Below are 11,392 nucleotides of genomic sequence, written 5' to 3'. Positions count from 1 at the left end.
ATGCTCGGGAGGCAGCCAGAAGGTAACACCACAGAGGTCGCCTGTTGCGTGTGCTCAATGTCATATCCTGGTTCATCTTGTGTGCAACACGGATGCGACATTCCTTCGATTAGATGCGAAAAGCTGATCCTAGATCGGTTGAAGACAGCAGCGGGTTTTAAACGGTTTCCCAACCGCGCATGCGCATCAGAGATAACGCAAGAGGCGTGTCCCTTTTCACACGCCTTGCCTGCGTGATTTCTAGCTCGTGTGACGCTGCCTCCTTTCACCCCTCCCTTTGTCCAGTTGACAGGATCCTTCTTAGGCAGGATTGGAAACCACTCACGGAGGTATGTCAACATGTTGTACTGTCGCCTATGAAGGAAAATGTTATCACTGTTGTGATAAGTATTGATATGAGTTGAGTAGGATGAGATGGCACGCGCATTGCCCTATTAGTAGCCAGCCTAGAGTCCAGGAGAAGAGATGCTGATCGGGATGCTGCACTTAGCCTGATTGCTAAGGTTAGCTACTTTGCAATGAGAGCAAGGCCTCGATTATCTAGTTGCGTGCGGTCTTGACACGGAATGAGTTCGTGTCTAAAATGTTGCTACAACTCTTATCTCTAGACGCGACTTTGTAACACCTTCGCTTGCCCCGCTGTCTAATTTGCTTGCTAATCCCAGCAGATAGTTTTCTAGCTAGGAAACTTAGCAAACTATTGCTAACGATTTCCAAGCCAATCTAGGCTCTACCAGTACCACCTTGTTTAATAACCACTTGAATGAGCATAATCTGGTTGTTAGGCAGACGAACTTAACTGAACTGTGGAACATTGATTGTTCATCTTTAGTGGTGTTTTACGTGTAGATAGTGAAACCATCTACCTGACATTGATGTACTGTGGCTATGCTAACGTTTTCCTGCTCTGCATAATCTCTGATCTCAAGGTTATTGGTTTTCATTTGATTATGTTATTACGATATTTTTCTGTAAGAAATAAAATATCTTAATGGTAATAAATAATAAAATATCTTCCAATGCAGTAGTTTTGATTTGGTGCAGTATAAAATGTTGTAGTTGTTTTCCACCAGAACCAGGACATTTTCTTCAAGACCCTATTATGAAGTCTACAGTACAGTCGTTCTTTGTGGGGACAGGCAGTAGTTTTACAATTGTTTTGTAACTCTGAAATAGCTCTTCTCATCCACCTATTCAAAGTCTAGTTCAAAAGTTAATTTAAGTGGATAGGCTCTGGAACTGGGAAAATTGAATAGCCTATATAGGGGAGCCACTGGCCTGTTAGTACATTCCTCAAGACCCCACTGTCTTAACTCTCCCACCATTTGGACTCCAAAAGGGTTCAGTACGTACGTGTGTGTGTTCTTGCACTGTCTGTTCAGGCATAGTTTGTGTGTGTTGTGTTTGGAATGACAGAAGCTTGACACTTCCTGTCCTATCCCAGGGGTCCTCCTCTGAGCGAGGGCCTCCAAGTCACAGCAGTTTATAGCTCCTTTTGTGGCCTTGTAGAGACTTGTATGACTGATCTTTAGTGTGTGGAAACTAGGGTTGTGTGATACTTATCTTTTAGTATTACCAAACCATGTATTTACTATAGGAAGTGTAGTAATTGTCAAGAATTGTCTGTCTATTGAGTAATATTTGAAGAATAGGGTTGCGACTTGGCTATGTTGCATGTGCTGAGTTAAAAACAAATAATTATATACGTTTATATGAAATTATATTCTATATTTTAGATTTGAGCGTGCTGTATTTGATAACTAGCTCTGTGCATGTGGGTAGAGGGCAGGTGTTCTGGTTCAGGCCTAGTCTTGGAAATAAAATTCAAGAGCCATCAATAATCTTCATTTAGCTTTTGTGGGTGTAATTTTGTCTGGGAAAGTGCATCACTACCTGCTGGCAATCTGCACAAGGCAGGTATTCCTTGATGTTACTCTTGAATTTTTGCCTTCCATAGTGGAGGTTTCTTAATAAATAAATAATAAAACACATTTAATCTCCATTTCACAAGTCACTAATCGATTATTGAAATGACCCCATTTTGCATTTTAATTTGACTGTCAGTCCAGTTGATCAGGTTTGGCAGATGTTGTGAAACCTCTCGCCTGGCAAGACTAGTGCATTGTTATTTTTCTGATGACTCTGAGTAAGTTGTTTAGTCTGTCTGTGCGAATGTGTGTGCATGCCTGCCCCCTTCCCCGTAGCTGCCCACACCATCCATCAATGACCTCCACCCCCCTCGCTACACTCATCCACCCGCACTGTTGTCTCAGCATGGGACACAGCTAATTCTCCATGAGGGCCGTTGTCAGTGCTGTCTTGCCGAGGTTTGTGCTTAGCAGTAGCCTAACACGACGCCCTGTCTCCTCTTATTCACAGATAATGGCTGTTCCTCCTACCTATGTTGACCTTGGCAAGTCCGCCAAGGACGTCTTCACCAAAGGATACGGTGAGCGCTGAGCAGGGCTAACACTCACTGTACTGAAAATCCTCGCTCTGATTAGCCTGTGCTGCAGTCCTGCAGAGAACCAGGAGCTGAATGAAGCCGAGCCCTGTGTTATTTCTGTGTTGGTGCAGCCTCTGATTTAGACTGCCTGTCCTTGGGCAGTGTTTTGTCTAGAGAAATAGCTGCACAGAGGCAGTGAGGCCCAGGCATTACTGTGGGATTTCCCGAATAAAAAGGCCATGAATAGCACTGGGGTTAGTCATTGCACTTCCCCAGGCGAGGGTGGGACTAACCAGCCTACTCAGATTGTTCATGGGACAGTGTACACTCTGGAATAAACAGCAAATCCGTACAGTTGCTCACTCAATCTTTGAATATGGTAGTTCTAATAGATTTGTGCAATAGGCCAGAAGGCTTTTTATTTGACTTAGAGTGATTTATTGAACACTGGTTTATGTGTTTGTGAAATAAGATCAATGCCGTGACCGTGTTTTCTGTACTTTTGCAGATTTTTTTTTACACTGAATGTTACTTGATCTTTAACTACAACCTATATCAGATAAATGGAACGTAAGATAAGAAATTACACACAATTCTGATACCTAATGTTTTTAATTAACAGATTTATGCAACACCCAGTTGTGCTGTATGAAATACACATTGCCCACTTGCCTTCAGTAACTACAGTAGGTGCAGCTGCCTTAAACTGCAGTGGTTGCAACCAAGAATTCCTGTATTCATTGATCCAGACACCCATTACTGTGGAACTACGTTCATGGTCAACTGCTTTAACTGAACAACATTTGTGTTTTTTTAGCCTGGGCTGCTCCTTTCAGGTCCTGCAACATCTCAATTATGATCACGACCAGACTTTCCATTTGGCGCCAGACATTTAACCAGCAGTAGACCATTTTAGTTTATAGTTTATTTCCGAAATATAACGGTCCATATATATTGGGTGCTTAAATTATTAGGGCATCCACCCATATTGCTCAGAATGACCAACATCACATTTAGGTTATGGTCATTCATTTCAACAGAATAGAAATGAATTAATAAAGTTAAGAATACAATAAAGAATACAATAAAAAAAAAATACATATCTCCTAATATCCAAACTTGAATGTGTAGTTTTTTTGATGATTTTCTTTATCCTGAAATATGAATTTTTTTCGAGGGCCCTGTCTCATTGTAACATTCAGGAGAGTTAATTGCAACAGCATTCCTCATAGGCATTCTCGCCAGTTCATCGTGCTATTTTCCATTCTGCTCTTCCAAACAGAAAATCACCTGAATGCAGTAGTAGTTTTAGACCCAGGTTGCACTCTGGTCTAAGGTTCTCTTTTTGGCCTCAACTGCCATTAGTTCATAAGTGGCTGGGAATCCCCATCCAAAATGCCAATTGGCCAGTGTCATTGAAGGAGAAGGGAGGCAGCATCAGAAGCTATTTCCTGGTCTTGTTGCTCTCTAGTGACTCCCTCAGGTGACTTGGGTGCCTGCACAGCTGAGGTGATAATTGGGTCTGATCGTATTCTAGCATGCGTTGACCCCTGTGATTTCAAGGTTAATCAAATTGTTTGGGGGGGGGGGAAGCGGAGTGATTTATTGATGATATCTAGTAGGAAACATTGCCTTGATCTTCACTTCTCCTTAATCAGTTGGGAGGGGTTGCAGTGAGGCAGGGCTGTAAATGCAACTGGATATGATGACATTCCGGAAGAGTATGAGGACAAAATATGTATGAAAATTTTTATTTGCATTACTGTTGTTTTTTGACTCAGTTCCCTTTAACTGGTCTTTGGTTTTGTTTTTAGATTTGATATTATTCAGTGCCAAAAATAGATACAATCTGAAAGGGTGTATCTATTACCTTCTCATGGCACTATGCATGGGCAAGCATGTTATGGAGAGAAAATTGAAGATGACTTTGAATGTTAGAAAATTAGCAACTCAACATCAATATATTATCAATAAGAAAAGCATTCATAGTATATTCAATGTTCAAATGCATTGTAATTACAAGAGGTTGGTTACATTTTCTTTCAATTCCTTTCAGGTTTTGGTCTAATCAAGCTTGACTTGAAAACCAAGTCAGCGAATGGACTGGTAAGTTCCACTGCAGGGTCTGTGTGTTTTACCCCTTTAAGGCAAGTGGCACTTGGCCTACACCATCCAAATTCTCAGTAATTGTATTTAATGTGACTTACCACTGACCTCTGCTTTCACCACAATCCCAGGAGTTCACCAGCACGGGCTCTGCCAACACGGAGACCAGCAAAGTTGCTGGCACCCTGGAGACCAAGTACAAGTGGGCAGAACACGGCTTGACCTTCACCGAGAAGTGGAACACCGACAACACCTTGGGAACCGAGATCACTGTGGAGGACCAGGTCAGGAACTACTGGTCTTTATGTCATAGTGCAAAGCACTCAGTATTGTCTTGTCCACTCAGTCCTCAGTTGCTGAAAGGGTTCTGTAAGCTGTAATCAAGTAATCCCATAGTATAAAAATTGTTACTGACAAGTAATCCCATAGTATAAAAAGTGTTACTGACAAGTAATCCCTTAGTATAAAAAGTGTTACTGACAAGTAATCCCATAGTATAAAAAGTGTTAAAAACAGGAAACCAGGCAAGGCTAGTTCAGCCGGCCCGCAATAGAAAATGTTGCCACCTCGAGTTTCGAACCCGGGTTGCCCATGTGAAAGGCTGTGTTGTTAACCACTGCCCCACAGAGATTCACATTTGCTGGTTGTCAGTATGTTGACTCTTGTCTGAACAAATCCTCTTTTGCCATTGGCCGTTTTAATAGTTAATTGACCATTTGTGAATGACACCGATAGTAAGTTTACCTCCACCACAAATAGTGGCTATGTATGGCGTTTGCCACTGGCCGTTTTAACAGCGTATTAGCCAGTAATAAGCTTTACCGGTATCTACTAACTTACTGGAATAGTCATAAGAATTGAGCTGTCTGCCAAAGCTATTTCTTTTCATGGCACCATAACCTATTTTGTTCTTTCATGCCAAAACAACAAATTTATTTAATTTGTGAATGACATTAATACAATAACTATCAATAAAGGCAACGATAACTAACATTTTCATCAGGTGAAAAGACGAGAGAATCGTGGAATCTAACAGAAATAATTAATAAATGTCATTGCTCTCAATAGATTTTCACTTAGGTCTTCCACAAAAGAGGCATTGTCTTTAAAACCACTTCGCGACGGCATTACACGTTTCAGCAGTCGCTAGACTCCATTGAGGATTGTGTAAAACTGACTAATGTTTTTTAAGTTTACCTCGACCACAAAAATAGGGTCAATGAACTGTATTGCTTTTGCCACTGGGCTTTTTAACCAGTAATCGGTTTACTAGTATCTACTAACTTCCTAGGAATAATCATAAGAATTGAGCAATTTCTAGCAAGACTGAAGATCAATTATTCCAGTCACAAAATAACCATATACAGTTTCAGCCAGCGTAGTTTCAGCCAATACAGAATAATTCACAATGCGTATCTTGCTTTGACTGCGAGGAGATGCGAACTCAGGACCTATAGTTCACAAGTCAGACTCTCTAACCTCTACGCTATATAGCAGGCAGGCAGGCAGGCAGGCAGGCAGGCAGGCAGGCAGGCAGGCAGGCAGGCAGGCAGGCAGGCAGGCAGGCAGGCAGGCAGGCAGGCAGGCAGGCAGGCAGGCAGGCAGGCAGGCAGGCAGGCAGGCAGGCAGGCAGGCAGGCAGGCAGGCAGGCAGGCAGGCAGGCAGGCAGGCAGGCAGGCAGGCAGGCAGGCAGGCAGGCAGGCAGGCAGGCAGGCAGGCAGGCAGGCAGGCAGGCAGGCAGGCAGAGACATTCGCTCTTCCTAGCCGTCTCCGCTTACACGCATCTGGATTATACAATGTGCCCATTATTAATTTTATAATTATTTTTATAATTTATAATAATGCTGTCGTGGTAAGCAAATAAAGCATATCTGGATAGCAGACCGAACCAGGTTATCCTTCATTTTTTATGAAAAGCAAGCCCATAACATGATCCAGCTAATCATCTGAAAGAGTTAAGGATAGAAATCTTACAGATAAAAGTTAATGTAATCAGAAGAAATTATAAATGTCATAATTTACCAGGCTAGAATTATGAGTCAGTTTGGTTGCTACCTCTCTCCTGTTTGAAGGTGTTGCTGCTAAAACACGTGTTCTCTACCACTAATTTTACAGCATTGTTCATTTCTTTGCCACAAACTTTGCAATGAATAATTAGGTGCCTTGTTACAAACAGAACGCATGTTTGAGAATACTTTTATTCTGTACTGGCTTCCTGTAGTTCTCTCATGTTGTTACAATGTTGTGGACCCATCCTACTTTCTTCACCTACCCCATCGATTAATCCTGGTTTCAAAATGACTACATGATGCCATGGTGAAATCCGGGAGCAGTTTTCTTCCTTTCTTTTCTCAAGCAGCTTTCTCAAGTTAGGAAGGACTTTTTATTTCTACAGAGCGAGGTTATTGATACACTGTTTTTTTAAGCTTAATGAATTACTTTATTACATTCAAAAGGACATTTAGGGAAATTTGTAAAGGGAGCCCTTTGTCTTTCTACTGACTGGGGTATTGATATATTATCTAAGGCCTAAATAATATCTTTACTATGCTTACTAAACATTTAGTTTCTGCTCTTATTTAATTTGTTACCCATCTACCTGTTGGTGCCCTCTTATATGCGAGGCATGAAAAACCACCCTGGTCTCTGGGATTGAATATGTGCTGGACACATAGTCAGTTTTCTTTTTCTAATTAATTTCTAAAAGATTCAAAAAAAAAATCTATTCCTCTTTGACATAATAGGATATTGTGTTGTAGATTACTGACAGCATTTATGATCTATGTTAAATTCAGACTTTACAGAATTTGATAAATGTCAAGGTGAATACTTGATCGTACTGTGTATACCTACCAGGTTGAATTATATTAATGGTTAGCTAGTTGCATCAATCCACTGTCCATTTTGTAGCAACTCTGCAATCATAAGTGCAATCGTAAGTGCCACTCTGCAATCATCTGTTGCTAGTGCATATTTGAATTAGGCCTGACATTTATAATTAGCGGTGGTGTGAGAGTACAGTAGATCCCTTACTCGTTTACAGTAGCAATATTGACTCATTTTATGCTTACCCTCAAACATAATGTTTGTTGATCACATCCAAAGATGGGTGTCCCTCCTTCTCCACTAAGTTCTCCTTCCCCACTAAGTTCTCCTTCCCCACTAAGTTCTCCTTCCCCACTAAGTTCTCCTTCCCCACTAAGTTCTCCTTCCCCACTAAGTTCTCCTTCCCCACTAAGTTCTCCTTCCCCACTAAGTTCTCCTTCCCCACTAAGTTCTCCTTCCCCACTATAAATCGTTGTTGATATGAGGAATGCATTTTCTGAATTTTCACAGTCTCCTCTCGTTTTAAACTTTAGGAGGACATGAGGTCCTGGTCCACACCTGCGGAGTACCTGGTTTGGGTGGCCCGTTGCTGTCCCTGTCCATCTGGTCATACTTCTGACCTAGTCTAAATTTAAATAGACTCTGGATTTAGCCCACATGCATTAATTAATTATAGTTTTTCCTAGCCACTGAAATTCAACACTACTGTTGTTTGCTCCTTGGGGTTTAAGGCCGGGTGTTTCTGTAAAAGCACTTTGTGACAACTGCTGTTGTAAAAAGGGCTTTATAAATACATTTGGTTGATGATTGATTGATAATTTCAGTAGCTGGATCGCTTAGTTTTTAATAATGAATGCTTTCTTAACCTCTCTTTCTTAACCTCTTAAATCTGTCAATCCCTCTCTCCCCTCAGTTGGCAAAAGGGCTTAAACTGACGTTTGATTCCTCCTTCTCGCCAAACACTGGGTAAGAATTGGCCATCGAGTTACTTCAGTCACGGTGGCATTTGTTTAATATGTGTAATTAGAAACAATTTAAATTATAAATCTGGCAACTCGATGCACCTTTCCATTGTCTTAGACACTGAGTAACGCTTCCGCCATTCCTCACCTCTCTGCTTCAGCAAGAAGAGTGGGAAGATCAAGACGGGCTACAAGAGGGAGCACATCAACCTCGGTTGTGACGTGGACTATGACATCAACGGGACGGCTGTGCACGGTGTGGCTGTGGTGGGCTATGATGGCTGGCTGGCCGGCTACCAGGTGACCTTTGAGGCGGGCAAGAACAGGGTCACCCAGAGCAACTTTGCTGTGGGTTACAAGACCGATGAGTTCCAGCTCCACACGAATGTGTAAGTAGGTAGAATGTACGGATAAACCTGTAGGGTTTAAAAAAACCACAGGAAATGTGGACCATAATCTGTCAGGGACCTCAAACTTTAATCCACTTTTCTCATTGCTTCTCCAGTCCTTGAGTACCTCCGACAACCACACATTTTTGTTGTAGCCCTGGAAAAGAGCACCTGATTTCTTAACTGCCCATCAAGCCCTTAATGACTAGAATTGGGTGTATTTGTCCAGGGCAACAACAAATTATTGTTGATCTGTTGGGAAACAGATTACATTTACATTTCAGGAATTAAGCTGAAACTTTTACCCCGAGTAGCTTACAGCTAGAACATTCCTCTTAAGAACGCTAGGTGGAACAACCGTATACCAGTATGATGTGCAGTGGTTACATAGAGCTCTGGTGAGACAGCCATGTACTGTGCCGACATGATATACAGTGATTGCGTAGAACTCAGGGTCAGCACTGTGCTTGAAATGGCTGAGCCCTTTGAAACCACCAGTAAAATGTGGTGTCCAGCTCTGACCTTGTCTGGACACCACCGTTTTAAGTACAAGCTGTCTGTCTGGCGCCCCTCAGATGCAGACTGGAGGTTATTTTAGTGCCCGTGTATCCTATGGTGATAGGATTTGTCCAAGGGCTTTGTTGAACGAGGAAGGAAGATTGAAAGGACTGTATAGGAAGCTGGCCTCCTGCTTAGCTGGCCTCCTGCTTAGCTGGCCTCCTGCTTAGCTGGCCTCCTGCTTAGCTGGCCTCCTGCTTAGCTGGCCTCCTGCTTTGACCCAGTATCCCAGTCTGGATCCCTTGTTTTGACTAGGTCAATTAGCACAGAGACATTTCTCTTTAAGCCTTTGACAGTCTTTTTATAGGTTTGATAACTTAAAAGTTGTGATCTTTATTTATGATTCCTATGACATTGTTTAGTTGTAACAATTCATGTTTGAATTTGTTAGTGAACATTTTAATATTCTGAAAGCAGTCAAAAAACGGTATATTAATGCACAAGACAATAGTAAAGTTTGACTAAGGGGATGGATTTTGTTGTTGAAATCTACTTGCATAGTTGTTAGCTCTCACAGCCCTGGTATCTCCTCGGTAATTACTAACCCTTTCTCCCGCCATTACAGAAACGATGGCACCGAGTTCGGGGGCTCCATCTACCAGAAAGTGAACGACCAGCTGGAGACTGCAGTCAACCTGGCCTGGACTGCTGGCAACAGCAACACACGCTTTGGCATTGCAGCAAAGTACCAGATCGATGCAGACGCAGCCTTCTCGGTGAGGGGTTGCTAGCTAGTCCTTTTACAGAAATCTCTTGAAGGGTTGTTGTGACTGAATCGTAATCCAGATTTCTATTACAGGCTAAAGTGAACAACTCCAGCCTTGTGGGCTTGGGATATACTCAGACCCTGAAGCCTGGTGAGTCATTTTGAACAGCATGTCATTAAAATGTTCTTTTGCCAATAATTTCCTTCCATGCTGGTGTAGCTCTGGATGAATTGTGCAGTAAAGAGATGTTGAAATGCCTTTATGGTATGTAGGGTAGACAGATCAGAACCGCACTGGGCTTTCAGTGAGCCCTGATCTTGTCACTTGTCTCTCCTGCTAACACTCTGTTCCTGACACCATATCTCCGTCTTTGCATCTGCAGGCATTAAGCTGACCCTTTCTGCTCTCTTGGATGGGAAGAACATTAACGCTGGTGGGCACAAGCTCGGTCTTGGCCTTGAGTTTCAGGCATAGAAGGTTGGGAGCACAACAACAACAACAACCCCGAGACCTCCAGATATTTTATTTAAATAGCTCTCCTCAAAACCTTGTTTCCCTTACAGTAGATGTGCTGTGGTTGAGGGGCGAGTAAAGTGACCTGTTTAGAATTATAATGTTCTTCAGCAGAACATTTGAAGTGTCTGCTTAATGTCCAAATTAAAAAACAAACCAAAAAAAAGCCAGTACGGTGTTGATTTGCAATTCACTACAATCATGTCAATTCTGTAATTTAATTGTTAAAGTGGGAACAAATGATACAGTAATATACTTTCTCTCCACAAGGCGGGGATGTTGTGTGACATGGATCACTGGTACTCAATCACAACACGACATACCTGGGGCCAAGGTGTTATACTCCTCTGCAAGGGAGTGTTCTCATTGTAAACCCTATGACAAAGAAGGGAACTGTGTAAGATATTCTACTACTATTGGGTGGGCCAGTGTTCCATCACTTAAGCAGCAGTAGCTCTGAGGCACTTAAACCCTGTTGTGTACATTCAGGATGCGTTCCAAATGCCACTCTATTCCCTATATAGTCCGTTTAGTTTAGGAAATAGTGTGCCATTTAGGAGAAACCCTCAGTGTTTTTTGTCTCACTTTGTCTGTGCACTTGGTGTGAATAATGTCTTTTGTTACACATTACCAATGTTCAAACCTGCCTGTCGTGTTTAAGGCAAACCTCTGTCACATGTTCCTAAAGGGGAAGGTAACCTGTCCTGCACACTTTTCAACATCAGGTGTTTGTTGTTAACATCTTATAATGTAAATGCTTCGGTGTAAATTGATGAATGCATTTCATACAAGGAATGGTAGTCTTCCGAAGATGGTGTTGAAACAGAAAAACTGCTACTGACAGTGTTATTCCCTGAATTTAATAAAGAGAAGCAACATCTTGAA

General features: G+C 42.1%; 1 protein-coding gene across 2 annotated transcripts; it reads left to right on the top strand.

Moving 5' to 3' along the window:
* Positions 1–203: 203 nt before the first annotated feature.
* vdac1 (voltage-dependent anion channel 1) lies at positions 204–11,392 on the top strand. Of its 2 annotated transcripts, none has more exons than XM_010898304.5 (9): positions 204–329; positions 2,380–2,449; positions 4,503–4,552; positions 4,684–4,836; positions 8,292–8,344; positions 8,502–8,729; positions 9,853–10,003; positions 10,087–10,144; positions 10,377–11,392. In XM_010898304.5, the coding sequence occupies exons 2-9, from the start codon at positions 2,383–2,385 to the stop codon at positions 10,466–10,468; spliced, it is 852 nt and encodes a 283-aa protein (XP_010896606.1). In that variant the 5' UTR covers positions 204–329; positions 2,380–2,382; the 3' UTR covers positions 10,469–11,392. The 2 variants fall into 2 exon arrangements, with proteins under 2 accessions (XP_010896606.1, XP_019904166.1); XM_020048607.3 differs by lacking the exon at positions 204–329 and adding an exon at positions 379–503.

This window comes from Esox lucius, chromosome 7, assembly GCF_011004845.1.
Source record: "Esox lucius isolate fEsoLuc1 chromosome 7, fEsoLuc1.pri, whole genome shotgun sequence".
Lineage (NCBI taxonomy): Eukaryota > Metazoa > Chordata > Actinopteri > Esociformes > Esocidae > Esox > Esox lucius.
The sequence above is the reverse complement of the archived record's forward strand: the minus strand, read 5'-3'. Positions and strand labels throughout refer to the sequence as shown.

What these genes read in the sequence shown, in the direction of transcription:
- vdac1 (XM_010898304.5), top strand. Translation starts at nt 2,383, where the DNA reads ATGGCTGTTCCTCCTACCTATGTTGACCTTGGCAAGTCCGCCAAGGAC. An exon ending in CGTCTTCACCAAAGGATACG is followed by an intron (nt 2,450 to 4,502) that starts GTGAGCGCTGAG and finishes AATTCCTTTCAG; the next exon opens with GTTTTGGTCTAATCAAGCTT. An exon ending in ATGCAGACGCAGCCTTCTCG is followed by an intron (nt 10,004 to 10,086) that starts GTGAGGGGTTGC and finishes TTTCTATTACAG; the next exon opens with GCTAAAGTGAACAACTCCAG.